This window comes from Ricinus communis, chromosome 1, assembly GCF_019578655.1.
Source record: "Ricinus communis isolate WT05 ecotype wild-type chromosome 1, ASM1957865v1, whole genome shotgun sequence".
Lineage (NCBI taxonomy): Eukaryota > Viridiplantae > Streptophyta > Magnoliopsida > Malpighiales > Euphorbiaceae > Ricinus > Ricinus communis.
The window spans coordinates 3,864,103-3,883,380 of record NC_063256.1 but is presented as its reverse complement, the minus strand read 5'-3'; the positions used below and the strand labels follow the sequence as shown (position 1 = coordinate 3,883,380).

General features: G+C 35.1%; 4 protein-coding genes and 1 long non-coding RNA gene across 6 annotated transcripts; 3 read left to right on the top strand and 2 right to left on the bottom strand.

Annotated features, from left to right (window-relative positions):
- The first annotated feature begins 70 nt into the window (after positions 1 to 70).
- LOC8281838 (mitochondrial uncoupling protein 3) lies at positions 71 to 3,164 on the top strand. The gene is made up of 2 exons (XM_002522424.3): positions 71 to 460; positions 2,523 to 3,164. The coding sequence occupies exons 1-2, from the start codon at positions 71 to 73 to the stop codon at positions 3,063 to 3,065; spliced, it is 933 nt and encodes a 310-aa protein (XP_002522470.1). The 3' UTR covers positions 3,066 to 3,164.
- Positions 3,165 to 4,327: 1,163 nt separating this feature from the next.
- On the top strand, positions 4,328 to 5,277 carry LOC107261506. The gene is made up of 2 exons (XR_003079513.2): positions 4,328 to 4,742; positions 4,982 to 5,277. It is a non-coding gene; the product is annotated as an uncharacterized LOC107261506 (long non-coding RNA).
- Positions 5,278 to 5,630: 353 nt separating this feature from the next.
- LOC8281839 lies at positions 5,631 to 7,324 on the bottom strand. The gene has a single exon (XM_002522425.4). The coding sequence runs from the start codon at positions 7,170 to 7,172 to the stop codon at positions 5,709 to 5,711; it is 1,464 nt and encodes a 487-aa protein (XP_002522471.2). The 5' UTR covers positions 7,173 to 7,324; the 3' UTR covers positions 5,631 to 5,708.
- A 5,791-nt stretch (positions 7,325 to 13,115) lies between these two features.
- LOC8281840 lies at positions 13,116 to 16,195 on the bottom strand. Of its 2 annotated transcripts, none has more exons than XM_048372460.1 (2): positions 14,727 to 16,195; positions 13,116 to 13,516 (listed from the first exon to the last, which is right to left on the bottom strand). In XM_048372460.1, the coding sequence occupies exon 1, from the start codon at positions 16,193 to 16,195 to the stop codon at positions 14,741 to 14,743; it is 1,455 nt and encodes a 484-aa protein (XP_048228417.1). In that variant the 3' UTR covers positions 13,116 to 13,516; positions 14,727 to 14,740. The 2 variants fall into 2 exon arrangements, with proteins under 2 accessions (XP_048228417.1, XP_002522472.2); XM_002522426.4 differs by having other exon boundaries at positions 13,116 to 13,485.
- Positions 16,185 to 19,094, top strand: LOC8281841. The gene is made up of 5 exons (XM_002522427.4): positions 16,185 to 16,316; positions 17,096 to 17,230; positions 17,409 to 17,531; positions 18,388 to 18,490; positions 18,591 to 19,094. Exons 2-5 carry the CDS (start codon positions 17,136 to 17,138, stop codon positions 18,831 to 18,833), a joined length of 564 nt encoding a protein of 187 aa, XP_002522473.2. The 5' UTR covers positions 16,185 to 16,316; positions 17,096 to 17,135; the 3' UTR covers positions 18,834 to 19,094.
- The last annotated feature ends 184 nt before the right edge of the window (positions 19,095 to 19,278 follow it).

The window sequence follows — 19,278 nt, the reverse complement described above, 5'->3', positions numbered from 1 at the left end:
TTTTTTTTAAGTTTTGGCGCCACTATTATATAAAGACCATATTCCTCTTTTTTTCTTTTAGGAAATAATAATGAAACCGAACCAAAGCCATGGGCTAGACCGAACCGGAACTGAGACTTATAAAAGGATAATATTGACGTCAGTATCGGCGATGGCGGCGGAAACGGCAACGTTTCCGATAGACTTAACGAAGACTAGACTTCAGCTGCAAAGTGGATCTCCTCGGGTAGGTCCCACCAATGCATTTGGAGTGGCTAGAGAGATTATAGTGGGTAAACAAGGTGCAATTGGACTGTATCAAGGTCTTTCTCCTGCTATTCTTAGGCATCTGTTTTACACTCCAATTAGAATTGTGGGTTATGAGAATTTGAGGAATTTTGTTGGTGTTAATGATGGTGATGGTGAGACTTCGCTTTCTACTAAAGCTATTCTTGGTGGAATTTCTGGTGTTATTGCTCAGGTAAAATGATTTACTTTTTCTGTTTCTTTTGATGAATTTAAACAGGAAAATTGATTGTTTCCTTATTTATAAGGTGTCTAGGTAAGTTTTTATTGAAATTAAAGAATTTGGCTGGGTAAATGGGTTTTAAGGCTTTGCGTTGTATTTGGAATGATCTGGTGTAATTGAGTTTTTCAGAATTAAGTTTGGCTTTGTTGTCCTTTTACGAAAAGATTGTTTCTTGGCATTATATTTTTTTGAAAGGAGTGTCTCTCTAGCTGATAAACAACTATTGGACAATGATTATTTTGCCTTCTACTTTTTTACTGCTTTGAGATTTGTTTCTTATATTTCCCCTTCTCCAGTAAAATTTGATTCCTTTTTCCGAAAGAATATCATAAAACCATTGATTTTTCTGAAGCATATAAACTTTGGTCCACACTTTATGTCGTGTGATTCATGTCCAGTAACCTGAATGGTTTGTTCTTCACATTTCAGGCAGCAAGAGTATGTATTCTAGGCTCAGAGGGATGAATGTTAAGAGTCTAAAACAGCATGTCTTATCAGCTAGAAATTACTCTACATATTTTTGGTCATACCGACTCACATGTTCTCAAGCATATAACATATATCTGCTGTCCCATTCAGTTTACCACTACCAGCATAAATGTTGACAACATGCTACTGTGAATATTATGCGGTTTCTCTCTGATCTATATATACATTTAGGATGTTATTTTGTTTGTTCTATGAAATCAGTTGTTGAAGCTGTATCCTTAGCAACATGTTTGTTGTGTAGAATTTGATGATAAATGACAGAAATTGGTGTATTTTCTCATATTAGAGGGTTTTACTACTGAAACCTGAAAATACCTTCATATCTTAGAGCACATGAGAGGTCGGAATATGGAAAATATTAATTCTTTGTTCCATTTTTGCTGCTATTTCATAATTTATTCTTGAATTGCATATATGTACTTCATTTAGAAGGGACAAGTAACTGCTTATGTTAAGCTTAGTGTGCATGCAATGTTTCATTAGGCATGAATTGGGGCATGCAAACAAATCTATAACATGCAATTGATTTCCTTAAAGTATATGACTGGCAGATCATTCACTCTGATAGGAGCATAAACGTTGTGCTTCTGCTCTGCAGATAATTTGTCTTTTTTTTTTTTTCCTTTTTCTTCTTTATTTGAGGATGGAACAAATCATTTGTCTTTAATTGTGAACAAAGTGACATGTACGTTAGTTCCTAGAAGAGAGAAGTGGTTGAGGCCAAAACTTTTTGCACAATGCACATTCCATTTTTTTGAAATGGGAACTGGAGGAATCTAATGAATATTGACGGTGTTGGAGGAATTTTGTGAATGTTGGTGGTGGGAGCAGACTGGCAGTCCTATCCTCTCCTTGATGGAATGTTTGCCCTGCATGTTTAGGTAACAGCTTCCGCCCTTCTTCAGGGAAGAGTGGTGCACTGTTAAGAGTGCACTTTGAAGGTGTTTCACTTTATTGGATGATTGATGATTATTCATTCTGAAATATGATTGATGAATTATTCATTCTGAAATAATTTAACAATAACGTCTTTTGAATTGTGTATCAGAGATTGGCTCAATTGACTTTTCTGTTTGTTCACATATGCATTATCTCATAATGCATTAATTATTCCTAGGATTGTAACTCAAATACTATGTGCCTGTGACCTTTTTCTTTTCTCTTATTGTAACTCAAACAAAGTAAATGAATATTAGACTGCCTTGATCTTGATACAAATGTGAGAGGGAATAAAGTATGTCAATGTAACTTGACCTGATTAAGTGGAAGTAATATTGCTCTTCAATTTTTTCTATCTGTGAGGAATATAATTGCTCCTTTAGACTAAATGTTCTTGAAGCATCAACTAGAATTTTGGAAAGCATTACACACTCTTAACCAGATGTTTCTAGGAAAATATTGTAGCCATTTATTTTATTTTATTTTTTTATTTGACAATATTATTATACAGAGTAATAGTCTCCCTACTGCCTTTTATTTGTATATGAGAAATTCATTGAAACTACTTTGGCCATTAGTATCACAGGTGGTGGCTAGTCCTGCTGATCTTGTAAAGGTGCGGATGCAAGCGGATGGCCATATGGTGAATCAAGGACACCAGCCTAGGTACTCGGGGCCTTTCAATGCGTTTAACAAGATTGTGTGTACAGAAGGCTTTGGTGGTCTTTGGAAAGGGGTCTTCCCAAATATCCAAAGGGCATTTTTAGTAAACATGGGAGAATTAGCTTGTTATGATCATGCAAAACGATTTGTTATCCAGAACCAGATAGCTGGTGATAATATATATGCCCACACCTTAGCTTCCATTACGTCTGGGCTTTCTGCAACTGCTTTGAGTTGTCCAGCTGATGTAGTGAAGACAAGAATGATGAATCAGGCAGCAAGCCAGGAGGGACAGGTTATATACAAGAGTTCATATGATTGTCTGGTGAGGACAGTTAAAGTCGAGGGAATAAGAGCATTGTGGAAAGGATTTTTCCCTACATGGGCAAGACTTGGTCCCTGGCAATTTGTGTTTTGGGTCTCTTATGAGAAGCTCAGACAGGCTGCAGGCATCTCTTCCTTCTGATAATTGATCCATGGATTCAGTCTGCAAGTTATTTGGCCGAGACATCTTCTAAATTTTGCTAATTTTTACAATACCACCCTTCAAAAAACTCATTTTCTAGTTGGGTTCTTTCATTTTTCTCAGCACCCAAACAGAAATAGCATCAAAATATATCTTGAAAACGAAAAGAGAGTGTAGGGAAAGACAGAGACAAAGATCTGTTAATACATAAAAAGAAAAGCAAAAACTCACCTTTTGAAAGATCTGTTTTGAAGCTCCAAGTGTTGGTTGATTGTTCTATTTACTTTTTTGGTAAAAAGTTTTACTAAATTCATACATAATATTTATATTTTTCACATTTTTAGAATACTTTTAAAATTAAATTATTTTATGTATATATATATATATTAAGATGAGGTGGAATAACTCAAATAATGATAATGAAAAGAATTACAGCCATTAGCTAATAGGTACTAAAATTAAATCTTGCAAGGTATATATATATAAACGCAATACCTTTTATCAACATAACAAAACAAATAAAGGGATTTGGGTTGTTGTGCTTGACGTTACTAATAAGCAGCATATTGGGTGTCAACCATGTATTGGAAGTTCCGCAGATCCTTGCCACAAAGTTGGAACTGTACCTGGTTGCTCATAAGAAATGCTCCTTCCGGTGCAAGTTCAAAACAACAATTGTATAGCAGCAGCATTTCAGGTTCATTGAATTGATTATTATTATGTCATTAATTTCCCTCCCCTCCCCTCTCCTCTCCTCTCCTACTATTATCCCCTGTTTTATTTATAACTCAAAATCGGATCATAAATTGAATAATACTCATTGCCTCCTCTTGTGTTTTTACCAATAGAAAAATAATAATTATAAATATCAATTAATTAAATGTATAAAAGTTTGTAGTCTAATTATTAAATATAGAATAGGAAATAAAATTTGACTCTCTATATATAAATAGTTAAATCAATTCTCTATTTTATTTTATTATATCACTCGTTAAAATAAAGAGTTTAATATATATATATATATATATATATATATATATATATATATATATATATGAATATGAATTAAAAAAATTCTAACTATCTTATTTTTATTTATTTATTTTTCTCTTAGCTATTATTACTATGGATTTATTTAGTCTATTAAATAATATAATTCATTTAAATTTAATAACACTTTTATTATTAAAGTTAAGAATTTTAGATAATTTTATATTTTCTAGTTCATATAAAGAATTTAAATTGACGTAATTTACTTTTTTTTTTTTAATGTTTTGGATTGATATAATTCATTATTATATATATAAAATAATTTTAATTTAATTTTGAAGTAACACAACCGCTGCATCCTCGAAATACAAAGGCATGTGATGGTAATAATACAGAAGTTAGAAAGAAAGAAAACATGATATAAATATAAGATGTAATGGTTCTTTTTAACGAAAAGGATTAGCGAAATTGACAAGTGATACCAAAGAATTGAAAGAAAGGACTTGATTGAGGCAAATCGAAGAATGATTAAGTTAACTATTTGGCCAAATGCAAGTTTTTATTCCCTCTGCCCTTTGGCTTTATTATAAGACAAACGCAAAAAAAAAAAACAAAAAAAATCTGTAACTTTACTGTAACCAGATAATTCATAGAAGCTCAAGCAGTTACCTTCTTCATCAACAACAGGTAACCAAACTCTTTTCTATTATATTCAATTATCTGCTTTTGAAAACACTTGCAATTACTGCTATCAATGGTCGTTTTGTTGAATTTATTTTGTTATTGCATTTTATTGATAACAGAAACTTCACGAATGACATATGGACGCAATCTGTTGCTTTTCTTGGATTAAATTCCAATTCCTTTTGATTTCATGAAAATTCATAAATGGAAGATTTTCTCAATTTAGCATTTTTATTTATCAGAAAAGAAATGAAAAAGAAAAGGAACTACGAGTCTAGAAAGAGTCAAATACTCAGCTCTTGACATGTGATGGCATTGCGGAAAACTGGAGCTAAAGTTTTTGAAGTTTTATGGTATGTTATATTGTTTGATTTGATGCATGTAATGAGGTTAGCATTTATGATGACATTGTGAAACTTGATTATATGACGTAGATGTTTGGAGAATTGATCAGGGTGTCCATTTCTTTCTCTAGATTCTGACGAGTGAATCAGATTAAATCTGACATTACTGGATATATCTATTTCTCTTAATTTGCGATTGGGCTTCTCTGTCTTTATTATATTCAGGAATACATTCAGTATTCAGAAATATAATCTCTGTAGGTGTTACTTTACCCAAACAAAAACATATTGAAATGAAACCTCCCTTTACACATATCAAATTGTTGGAATCTGCAGCGAGCACTTGTTGATATTTGTTGAACTGGTTTTGTGCAACATTGGATTAGCTTATCATATGATTTGCTCAACCATTTATGACTTTATGTGTTTGTTTGTGGAGAAAGTGGGTTAAACTCTTCATTCCCTATCTGTAACAAGTAGAAAAGAGGCTCAAATGGGGTGATACACAGCCTATAAGCGTAGGATACAACTTTGTACTTTAATAATATGTGCAAAATATTGTATTTTTCATAAGGGAGAAACGGATATTGCACTATGTTTACATTTATTATACTATACAACCATCTTACAAATGAAGTCCTGAGCATCTTCTGAAAGTCTGGACGTTGCTGCCCTCTGAGATTGCCATTCCAATTCCTGTTCTTCCTTGTTCACCAACACCAACATAATACAACCGCCATTGATCTATTTTATCTTCCATCTGAATCAGGCATGGAGATTTTACTCCCTTATTGTCCCATCCATCCCCTTTTGCAGTTTCAAGTATTGGATTTTCTTGAACTCTCTCCCAGTTCTTCAGCCCATCTTGAGATACTGCCAATCCAATACTCCCTGTACCATCAGCAGCTACACCTTCATATGCCATTAAGTATTTGCCATCTTTCTGACTTCTTATAACACATGCATTCTTGACCCCAAGTTCATCGAAACAACCTTTTTTTCCTTTTCCCATGATCTTCCCCAATTTTACCCATCTAATCCCATCTCTGGATCTTGCTAGACCAAGAGCAAAGCATCCCTTTTCTACATCAAAAGAGTAGTAATACATCCTTATATCATTGCTTCCATGAACAACAACTTGTGGTGCAGCAATAAATAAAGAATCCCATTCCTTAGGTGACCCTACATCAAGCAAAGCCCCACTATGATGATCCCCTTCAATCCTAGCCCAATGCCTACCATCTTGGCTGCAAGCTAAACCTGGAAGAGACTTGAAAATTTTGCCAACTTGATGATTTCTGTGTTTTCTATGTTCATGGTGAACTCTTTCTGGGTTCTCCGCACACATGTTTGAAAAACCTGGAATCTCCACTTCTTCAGAACTAAATCCTGAGTAGTAAAGCCAATAAACTGAACTGTACATCGGGCTGGACATGATCACCATCTCTGAAGGCCTAACGCTTTCTGTATCAAATGCCCACCAATTCTTGCTGCAATCCATCACCATACCAGCATCTGCACAGGACCTCACATGTTCTGATCCACGTGCCCAATGGATTCCGTTGCTTGAAACTGCTAGTCCAATGCGGTCTGAATTTTCAGCATCTGACCTTCCATGATACCACATGAACCACCTTTCTTCGTTGTCGCCAATGTATCGTTTCACAACTGGAGATCCAATCTCTGTGCCATCCCAAGAGATTCTGGGACCTAAGTCAAATACCAAACCTTTAAACTGTGATGGTGGATGTGCCAGATTTGAAGTTGGAGTTGCTAGATGTTGGGCCATTGTATTGGAATCTAATTCAATTGCAGGATTTCTACTTGTAGCATTGTTGCTATCAATGCCTGGTTTTGTCGAGCAACGAGTAAGGAGACTACTGTGCCTAGGATTTAATGAACCTCCTTGTTGGTTTGGGAAGCTAATGCCGAGAGATCTGCGTGAAGCATATAGAGCAAGCTTTTCCACTTTGGTGGAAGGCCATGCTGGTTGGATCAAATTTACTGTGTCTTCCATTCTTCTGGCAATAGGGAATGCAGAGAACCGAGTAGTTGAAATCCTTACAGCTGCTAGTGAAGCTGCATCCATTAGAAGACTTTAGATGTACAGAGAATGAGAACTGATGAACAGTTAGCAGAACCAGATGCCAATAAAATGATGCTGCATTGGAATCAGCTTTATGTGAAGCAGAGATTTTCTTTCGGGGCTATGTGAAAATTACTTTCGTGTTTTCTTCTATTTATAAATAGCCTCTTACAGCTGTGAATCGTATTTCAAATTTAACATGTTTTCTAGGAAGCTTGAGTTAATTGACTTGCTATTTGCTGTTTCCACTCCCTATCTGCTATTCCTCACAGTGATTTGGGCACCCCTAGTTTAGAAGATTGCACACTTCTACCTTTCAAATGGTAAAAGCTAGGGCATTACAGATGTTGACTTGCTGTATCATTATTGGTAAATTTAGGCTGTGCATGATATTACTCATTACTTGGCACATTGATGTATGTAATGTTTCACATGTTTCACAAGTGCTTATATTTTTTCTTTTGCCTCTTCTCTTGTTTCTTTATTTTTACATACAGTTTTGTTCTTTATTGCTGAAAATAAAGAATAACATCTTGGAGGATAATAAATGCCGAAGAAGGTTTTTCAATAATGAAGTTGATTCCCTTTCATTTTGGAGTGTACAAAGGCATTGATTGAATGTCTCATGCTACTTTTACGTGATGTACAATATTTGTTATTATTAATCAGTTTCGTATTTTTTGACCTTTTTCAAATCTTTTATTGATTTTACAAACTCAAGCATACAGACTTAGTAGATAATCTCTTGCAAGTAACTCTTTGAATGCACGTTTTTATAGAAAAAACTGCATTCTTTGCACTCTTTCAAAATTCAAATTCATGTTCTAATGCAAGCCTATAACTTTGAGTTGAAACATAGGCCTTTTTTTGGCTTGTAAATCTAATTGTTGCATTGATGTCAATAATGTTGATGAAGATCTATGTGAACTCAATTAAGCTTAGTCTCCAGGCCATGATTTTAATTAGTTTAATTCTTCCCATTCTATCCTATCCAGGGCTTTTCTTTCCAATGATTTTAACATAGAAAAGCAACACCAACAATTTTCGACCTTGTGTTTATCACCTTGACATAGGAATTTACCAATCTAACTTTCAGGTCATGTAAACCAGGAAGAATTGGTAGATACCTAAATTATTGCAATTAAGAATTTCTACTTGCATGCTCCATTCATTGAACCTGATAGTTATATAATCAGTATTCTACTGCTTATGCTTCCTGTTTGACAGGGTTGCGAAAAATATTGTTATTTCATGATTCAGCATTCTACATGTGACAACAATGTTTCTTAGAAATTCTTAATGTTTTGGCCGGTAGAGTTCTTGTTTTCCATTGTTAATGACATCACACAATCGAACTTCTAGTTGGATCCATTGAACAAGCATCTTCCATTACTAAACCTGAACTTATATGGTCATTCACTATACTTGTTGGCACTAACTGCGTTGTTTGTGAAGAGAGGAAAGTGGTTTGAAATAAAGGGTAAGTGAAAATGGTTAGGTACCATTTGTTTGGAAATTTAGGAAAACTTAGGGTTTTGGTGAGGTTCTTCTCCAGGTCCAATGATGTACACTCCAAGCTGCTGAAAAAGTTGGAGGCTTAGCCATCTTTTGTTAGTTGACAATATTTTGTTTCTCTTGCCTTTACGTTTTCTTATTCCCCAAACAAAGTGTTAGCCATCAGTTTAAATAGTAATATGAGATCCCTATTGAATCATATCGTAGGATCCAACGCCGTTGACTTCCTTTGTAATTCAGGCTTCTAGATAAAAATATGATGTTTGCCTTGAAAGTTAGATGGCGTATAGTTTGTCCCATCAAGCCTCATGTATCTGAACAGTTGGACTGTGTGATGTGGCAATTGGAGACTAGACAGGTTTGAACTATTGCTGATTTTTGCATGTCTATGAGACTCGTAGGTTTAATTTCTATTGACATTGTCCTAAAAGAAAAAATGAGAAAAGCTACTTTCAGTTCTCCTTTCTTTTCTGTGTCTGTATATTCGTTATTGTAGTCATCATCATTTCATGATATTGCATGCAGACTTTTTTTTATTTCTCGTTTCCCTTAAAAATCCTTTGAGTAATTTATTGCATTAGTTAATTGTCACTATTTATGATAAGCCAGAATAATATATGACCTAGTTGGTGCAGGATAGCTTTTGTGTTCCCATACAACCCCATTTCAAGGAATAAAAATTGAACCTTATGTATACGAACGGAGGTCGAAATTTTTTGATTGCTGGATGTCCCATTGGAGATGATAACTGTTTGAGGACATCTTAGACCTCTTAGAGGGTCATAGACAGCTGCAGGTGGCCATAGCTGCTGCGAGTTTTGAACCTTATGTATAGTGTGTGTTTGTATATATTGTTTCTCCACTGATTCTAAATTAGGCTTCTTCGTTCACGTTATATTGTTCATCGTTGAATCTGCATAATTAGTTCCCTTTTGTTCACATTGTTGTTTAGCCATCAAGCTTTAACACTTTCTTCATGTGTGATTATGTAGCACACATATCATACATATAATTGCTGCCCTGTTCCCGCTCCCTTCTAATGAAATGTGATATTTATGAATAATTACTTCCCGGACCCGGCACGAGCAATGAAGCATGTGCATACCAGGATATGTTTTTCACCTTGAATTGAGACTGTAACTCGACACCTCCGTGTGGGTAGATATTGCTAATTTGCTAGGCATATTTGGTGTTGGGGGTCTGGGGGAGGGAGTAACACTTGAGGATGTGAAAACGTGTGAAATTTTTATATCCTTAGCTGCCAAAAAAAAGACCATACAGTACGTTAATGCCCTTTACCTAAATTTCATCTGTGAGGCATATCATATCACCAAACTATTCGAAAGATATAGAGTTGAATTAATATTGATATATGCTTCTACAGTAGTAAAGCTGTATTATTGCAATAAATATTTGAAACTGGACATATAATTTTTATTTTAGAGTAGTGTGAGCCCAAATGTAAAACAAAATCAATTATGTTTTGGGCAGATTTAAGAATATTATTCTTTAAGATCTGTTTTTAGTCCGTCTAACAAGTTTATACGTAAAAATTTATATATCTTTAAAGGCATAGCTAATTTAAAATTTAAATATGATAACTCTGGCCGAATCCCGCCTGGCTCGAGTTTTTGACAGGTGTAAGTGGGATTTTAAGTATAGTTTGATCAATTATTATTCTGATTTTTGCACGTTTCTTGAGTCCTTCACTGTGTCTGTCCTTTGCTGACTTTTCCAATAGGTTTGGAACATAAATCAATCAGACAGTCCTATGATATTCACAAGTGACTAATCGATCTCAAATCTTTTTAGCTGCCATCCGAACTTCAAAATAACCTTCTTACTAGATCTCTTCTTTTCTGTTGACTTTTGGGTGTTGAATGAGAAAACTTTACTTTATATATTTTAGTTCATGAAAAGTACAGGAAGGAACAACCACTTTACTCTTTGCAACTCCGCAACCATTTGCTTGATGGCAAATGGATTAATAGCCACCTTCCCCGAACAAAAAATATATAAGATTTTACTCTTTACACAGGTCCAAATGCGGTCTTCTAAAGTCTGTGCGGGTGTGATTGGCCCAATGTTTCTATATTGATATATGCATGTGGTTATATATATGTCGTTATATTGATGGGTACATAATTATGAAGTTGCTAAGTCTGCTTTGTCTGATTGGTTACCTTGTTTATTGGGTTACTAACCCACCTCAGGGATTATATCCCATTTTATGCTGTATGACATTCTTGTTTTATAAAATCTGCTTAAGTTGACATGTTCACTTTCGTTTCTTTCCGGTATACGAGCATATACATGTATCACTTTTGGAATGACTATTAGCAGCTACTAAAATAAGAATTGAAAATTACCATACAGCTGCAATACAGTTGATCCAGTATGGTTCCTACGTATTCTAGGCGCTACAAGTGTCTCCACAAGAAAGGAAAGCAAAACTCGGCTGGTTCCTTTCCTTTTCTTTTCTTTAACAATTACAATTTGAGGAGAGGGAAGAGGGTCTTGGCCATCAGGCTACCTACCCAGTGATAAATTTATACTAAATTGGTTGGCCTCTCTTGGAGTTTCCTGACTAAAATAATACATATTAAGCTTTTATTGTATTTTCTTTAATTGCTTTAATGAAGATGGAACCTATCTAGAGATCGTAATTACCAAGTTTTATACAAAAATTATCCATCTCGTCATTAGTCTCAATTAATCCAACAAACGATCAACGAAATCCCAGGGGTTTGATGCGCGAGGAGAGTAAGTATCTTGGATCTGTAATTCAAACCGAGTACAGTTTAGGTGTAAGGTCATTGGGAGTGCTCATGTCAAAACGATAGCTAACACAAATTATTGTTATTGAACCATTAAATTATTTATTAGAATCTCCGCTTTCCACAAAATAGAATTAAATATAAAAATCATATTCTTGGACATTCCACAATACTCTGAGAAAGACACCGAGAAAGAGGGCTTTCTCTTGTGTCAAGTCATAATACACGTATTTCTTTTTCTATGTATTATATTTAACTTGAATTTCTAGTTTGACAGAACGCATTTTATTCACATGGAGAATTATAGGATTCACAAAAAAAAAAAAAAAAAAAAAAAAAAAGAGAAAATCAAAATCTTTTTTGTAATGTAATTTAAGATATAAGAATTGATGTAGAACGTACAATGGTCGGCCCTACGGCCACCCCGAAAAGAGGGTCTTTTAATTAATTAATTAATTAATTTTTTATCTTAAATATTGAAGAAAACAAAATTCTTATTTGGATCCGGAAAAACCTTAAAAGGGGCTCAACAGTTCTTTTTCTTTAATAAACAAAATTTTCAGGCCTTAGAAAATGACTCTAAAATGGCGAAGACACTTTCCTTCAAACATAAAGTTTTTCAAGGGCGAAAAAGGAAAAACTCCGGAGAGACGTGAAAATGTCTTTTTTCTTTGATTATTGAAGGGAAAGTATTGTATTCTTTTTTATGAAACTCTTTTTTTCTTGTTCTTGCTTAGAATCAATATTATATTGATAACTTTGAAAAAAAAAATGGAGATGAGTAGACGATATTCGTGATGATTGTTACTACTGATACAATCCAATGCAAACAAAATTGAAAAAAAGTGAAAAAGAAAGATTAAGAAATTGCAAAAAAGCAAGAGAAGCAGCTCATCAAGCTTTCCAACTCAAATTTCAGTTATTTCAACTACGTCAAATGATCTTTCAAATTGGTCAAGACTCTCTAGTTTATGGCCACTTCTCTATAGTACCTGTTGCTTCATTGAATTTGCTTCATTAATAGGCTCATGATTCGAGTTATGGATTAGTACCAAGATCTAGTCCTAGACAAGCGGACCTAATTTTAACGTCCATTAAAACAGTAGCCATCAAGAAGGTTGAAATCCAATATCAGCGAGGACGCAAAACATTTTGATTTTCTTTATTCTTTTATGACTCTTCCCTGCAAAATTTAGGAACTTAATTGAGCCCATCTGGGACATTGTTATGCAAAGTCCAATCAGGGGTCCTCAAAGCTTTCTACTTTTATAACCTTGAGTCTTACTAAGAATTTGTGATTCTCTTTCAGAAGTGTTTTGAAGTTCCTGCAGAACTTTTCCATGTCAGAATTAATATCTATTTTTCCAAGTTAAATATTGATAGATGCTAGAATGCCTGCAAAAAAAGCACGAGAACTATGCATTACAACAAGAAAAACAAACTATTTAATACACAGTAAAGTGTTCTAAGTGGGTTAATGGTTAATATAGGTCAACCTCAGATAAGCGATACAAATTACATTGAACTAGAGAAAATAATTAGCTGGCTAGAGAAAATTATATTAAAAATCTCATTGGCTATTCCAGGATATTCGCTCAGTTTGAGATTCTATCATGATTCTTTTCTATCTTTCGCTAGCCTTGAGATCATTATGGAGGTACCAAGAAATAATATAATTCACTTGACATGCACACATTTTGATTATCTTGGTATAACAGGTAGCCTAGATAACCCTGCATGCTTCAGAGAACTTCTTGGTTAAAAGATTTTCATCAATAAGAAATAACGCATACAAGAAACAATTCAGGATTTAGGAGGACGAAAGCTAAGAATTAAAGAAGACATATATATTTAATCAACCGAGCAGATTCTCTCATGCGCTTCAAAGAAACTGCAAAATTTTGGTTGAGAAACACCTTCATCCCTCCTATTAGAGCTTTCTTGACCACTATTAGAAGAAGTCGAAACTGGTGGAGGAGCTCTAGTAGATGATCATGGAACCACCACCTGGTTTTCTTCATCATCTGCATCACATCCATCACCACTTTCATCATCCTGAATGTTTAGCAACAAGAAAGAATGCTGCATGAACCCAGACATCACAGTTCCAACAAAGACTTGCTTGATCTGATTCATTTTACATTTTGCTAAAAGAGTTGAATAGCTCTTACAACACTGCAGCTTTTCTTTCCTTCTTTTTTTATTTTTGGATCCAAGAAGAGCAGCCAAAAGAAGACAGTCATTTGCTCTTGACATAAACAACCAAGTGAAGCAAACAAGACTGTTCACGAATAGCAAGAAAGACAGAAAAAGAGAGTACGCATTCTCTCAATGCCTGGTGCACAATGTTATTTTGAATGCAATGTCCCACTTCCACATGCATAGGCATAAAGTCCTGTTACGGCCTCCTGGCATTTGCTCCTTTTTCTCAAAAAAATAGAAAAAACAAGCTTAAGAAAAGCAACTAATTAGCTAGTGCAAAGCTCATCTTGCTGCTTCAATGGAGGTCTACCCTCCTCCATCTATCCCCCTTTAACTAAGAAAGTTAAAAGGGCTAGACGATTTGAGCTGCTAGCCATGAATGTGGGATTAAATTCCGGAATTATGTTGCATGCACCTACTTTTATGGCAGGCTCAACTCTATAAAGATCAGACCGCTTGCGGTTGGCCAAACCTCACAAGCAAAGACCTCAATCCTTCAATTCGACAAGCATTCTAATGTTACAATTGATTTTGTTAATATTAGAACTAGTTCTGCGCCCCCATCTAGGACTTGAGGTTTTGGATTAACCGATTTTCTCGGATCAAGATGTCCATCATCATGTGAGAAATATTAGAAATAATAGAATTGCAAAGTTATTTATGCTATAATCTTGCATGTTAAGGTGGATATTTGAATTAGGTCTATTAGGCCTATGCTTTCAATCAGTAACGGTTATAATTCCCAATTGTCTTCATTGTCATGATTATATAGCCTTGGGAAAAGCTGTATGAGATTGTGGCTAACAGGCTGATAGCATATGTGGCCAGGTTTGAGCAGTTCATTTAAAACAAATTCTGAACCAAACTTTAATAACGCATAAAGCAATCTCATGGGACATGAGAGGATCTTCAAGCCAAAGAATATGTCAGCATATATTTCATTAATGACCCTATGTAAGATATGTTGCTTCATCTAATTGGACAAACAATCTTATATTTAGATGCAATGTAAGACATTTAAAAAGAAGGGGAAAAACAAATTCATTTAAGAGGATGACATTACTCTCTCAGATGATCTTATAATTGGAAACCTGTCCACCTTGTAAAACTACTGACATCGTTTCCTACACAAAATGCCATTCCAATTCCGGTCCTTCCTTCATTGCTAACACCTCTATAGTATAATCTCCATTCATCAACATCTCCTTCCATTTGCACCAAACAAGGAGATCCAACTCCTCTGTTATCCCACCCATCTTTCTCTGATGGCTTTAGCACTTCTCCATCTTGAAATCTCCTCCAGTCTTTTAATCCATCAGGAGACACTGCCAACCCAATACTTCTTTTTCCGTCAGAAGCAACACCTTCATATGCCATCACATACTTTCCATCTTTCTTGCTCTTAACAACACTTGCGTTCATTACACCAAACTCATCGAAAGAACCACTTTTTCCACCTCCCATTATCTTCCCCAATTTCACCCACTTAATCCCATCTCTTGACCTTGCAATCCCTATTCCAAATTGTCCATTTTCCATGTCAAAAGAGTGATAATACATTCTGAGATCACCATTTCCATGAAAAACAACTTGCGGACTAGCAATAAATAATGAATCCCACTCACATTCAGACCCAACGTCAAACAAAGCTCCACTATGATGTTCCCCTTCAATTCTAGCCCAATGCCTGCCATCCTGACTAATTGCCAAGCCAGGCAAGGACTTGAAAATGTTTCTTCCGTCGTCGGAATTCTCATTACCAAAGCAAAACTTTTCTGGGTTCTCTACATTGAAATCCAAAGAATCATCATTAACAAAATCTACCTTTTCAGAACTAAAACCAGAGTAGTAAAGCCAGTACACAGCATTTGAGGCTCTAACTTTATTACTTGACATGACAACCACCTCACTAGGTCTAATGCTAATTGTATCAAATGCCCACCAATCTTGACAACAGTTCATTACCAAACCCACATCCCCACTTGATTTAACAGCTTCTATCCCTCTTTCCCAATGAATCCCATTGCTTGAAACTGCTAGTCCTATAGAATCAAGACCCGAATTTTTTTCACTAGAATTCCCATGGTACCACATGTACCATCTCTCTTCCTCATCACTGAGGAACCTTTTCACAACTGGTGACCCAATTTCCTTGCTATCCCACGAATCTATAGGACCCAAATCAAACACCAATCCTCTAGACGATGATGGTGATGGAAAAGAAGAGGAAAGTGAATTACTTGAAATAGGTGCCGCTAGGTTCTGAGAATTTGAGCTAGGATTGGACCCAATGCTTGAATTTTGGGTTGTACCATTGTTTGTGTTAGTGTCAGGTTTTGTAGAACAGCAAGTGAGGGAAGGAAAGGTGTGGTTTCTTGATATCGGATTTGAGGCATAGTTGTTGGGCTTTGTGGGAGGCCATAATGGGGTCAAGGTAATTGGATGAGCTAATCTTTGAGTGATGGAAGTTGCAAAGATATTATTAAAGGCCTTGGGTGTTGAAATTGATGCTGAAACTGCGGCAACTCCCATGGCTACGGCTGGAGAGAGAGAGAGAGAGGATACTGAAGTGATGGAGTAAACACCAACGAGATGCTGACACCTTTCTCTTTTCAGTTCTCGTCAAAGGAAATCCACAAGTAAACTGATTAAGGTGGTCCTTACTCCTTTCTCTTCTCGTCAGGTTTATATTTGCCTATGGTATGGTAAAAAAGCAAATTGCGCTCTGTTTTGTGCGAGAATTTTGCTTCTCTTTTTATTTTTATTTTTCTTTTAAACACATGAACAGGAAAAGATTAGATTTAAGAATGATTTTCTTGCATGTATCTATTTATGATGCTCTTTAATCGAATTGGAAGATGCAATAAAGGAGATTATAATAATGTACTTGCTCTTCAACATAAGTAGCGTATGGAATATGAACCCATTTTGTTCTTCTTTTCTTCCTTTTTTCCTTTTTTCTTTACTTGAGCTCCTTTCACTTTATTCTTTCGGCAACATATATACAGGACTAATGTGGCTTGAGAAGTAAGTAATTCTCATTATTCCACTTACATTTGCATTGGATGCTTTTATAGCATTGTTCTATCATTGAATCACAAGAGAGAGTAGATGTTATTGCAAAATTTAATTAACCACATGTGATCATATAAAACTCAATAAAATAATCATTGAAAAATTCATATTCGTATTTTCTGGAAAAAGAAAAGAAACTTCATTTTAGTACATTATCCTATCATTTTATATGTTTTTTCTTTCGTCTTTCTTTTCGGTCCATAAAAACACAAGGTAAACGGATTACCGAATTCTAAGCCCATATCCAATAATAATATTAGGCTTTAGAATTAAGAACCCAAATCTAAATAAAGTCCATTGGCCCATGTTAGCGATGCCATTTTTGTGACCCTTACCACTGGGACAAATAAATAAAAGAAATCGCAGGAAGGAGAAAGAAGCAGGGAGCAGACCAGCGATGTCGTTCATGAGAGGAGATTTGCTAACCAGAACCAGAAAGCTCGTCAAGGGCTTGGCCAAGGCCGAGCCTGCTTGGCTCAAAGCCATGGAACAGTCAGTTTTTTTTCTTTTCATTCTCTCTATTCCTTATACAGTAAATTAAGTGTTGTCTGCAATCTGTAATCTTTATGTAGTTAATTATTTGAATCCATCATTTTGATTGGTTTTTGTAAATTTACTTCGTAAACCCTTTTCTTTTCTTAATATGTGAACTTTATTGCATAAAAATCAGGGCACCGCCTGCAACATTTCCACGTTGTGATGGAAAAGTTCAAAAAATCGCTCTTCCTGAGGATCCTTATATCAAGAAGTTCTTCAAGGAGCATCCTGATTCCAAACATGAAGATGCCATCAAGTATTTTCTTTTTCTTGTTTTGGGTTTTTATTTTATAAGGGTGCCATTGGGTTCTTTATATGCTTTTGTTCTAGAGACTCATTATCCTTTTTTTTTTTTTTTAATTTCCTTGAAATAAGGAAACCTTATTGGTAGATGCTAGCTTAGATCTTTTTTTTTTATGCGCCTCAAGATGTTGGAGAATTACTCATTGCAATTGAGGTTTCCTATTTGCACATCTTATTTATATTTTGCCTGCATCAAGAGAAATGTTGCTGACTTCCTGAAATTTTTAGAATTCAGGAAATTGTATTTGTACCGTATGTTTGGTTTTCAGGGAATAATAGAACCATAATGCTGGCATAATTGAGGCCCTTCTATGTATGGATTGAGTAACAGAATATTGAAGCTTTAGTTGAATATTAATCATGCTTTTGCCAATTTTTGGATGCACTGTTGAGAATAGGAATTGTTACTTTGATTTTCTTTCCAATTTTTTTTAATGCTGACCATGCTATGAAACATTTGTAAGAATGCATTTTACTTGTTTTTTCAATAATCACTGATGTTTGCTTCTATGTTTTGAGAATGGCAGTTTCAAACTGATATTTTTGAAACTCTGGAATATTGCACTTAATGATTTTTGCTCCAATGATAATTTTTTTTATGCTCGAATGCTGAGACTTGCATGATTTTCCAACTTGCCTATGACTTAAAATTGCCGGAGTAGTACACTTTTGTCCTAGATACTTTCTAGTTTTACAAGTTACTTTGAGCTTCTGGCTCTGCTTGTGTTCTCTGTAACAATTTTTTTGAAAAAGCATTAATAATCTCTGTAACTTAATTGAACTTTAATTATGCTTTTATGTTTGTACAGGATCTGTGGTTTTGAACCCCCTCCGGCCCGTATATTTGGTATGCGGGTGCTTGAGTTGAAGGAGCAGGGAGTTAGTGAAGAGGAAGCTATGTCTATGGCCGATGTATGTTTTCTGGTTCTTAATTTTTACTGTTTTCACGAGTGCAATGTTCTTTCATCTTTTCTCCTTTTTCTAATCTTGATATATATTTTTTTTTTTTTAGCTGGAATATCTGGCAGAGAAAAAGGCAAAAAAGAAGGCATATGCTCGATTGAAACAAATCGCACGTATTCAGGGGAAAAAACCTCCACCTAATCCATATCCTAGTGCCATTAAGGAAATACAAGCAGAGGAGAGGAAGTATGTTCGAGACCGGTTTTTCAATCCCAATATATATCAAATTGTGAAGAGGATGAAAGAAGAGAAAGCAGCTACAGCATTCGATAGACAAGGTGGTTGGTCATAGTAGAGAATGGGCATATTTGCACCATTGTTTCCAATAACTAGTTCTGCTAATCCAATGCAATACAGATTCCTTTTTGTTTTTTGGTTGATAATCATTATAAGGATGTAACTAAGTGTCTGTTTAAACTGGCACATTTGACTTCCCTACATTCCTCTCCTTTTCCTCTTTTCTTTTGTTTAATGTTGTCCTGAAAGTTCTGATTGTTAGTTTCCTTGCAATGAGATTGTCATAATTTGTTTAGCTATAATTTGACTTCCTTCATTCGTAGTGCAATTATACATTTCTATCAAACTATGCAGAAATAACCTCCTCTTTAGGCCAGGATTCTTGATTGAAAAGTGGAGATTCGTTCAATTATCTCCATAATTAAATTATTGTAAAGCTTAAAAACTTACAATTCTTCAATGGGCATGGATGAAGTAGTTGCGGTGACTTTCCATTAGCA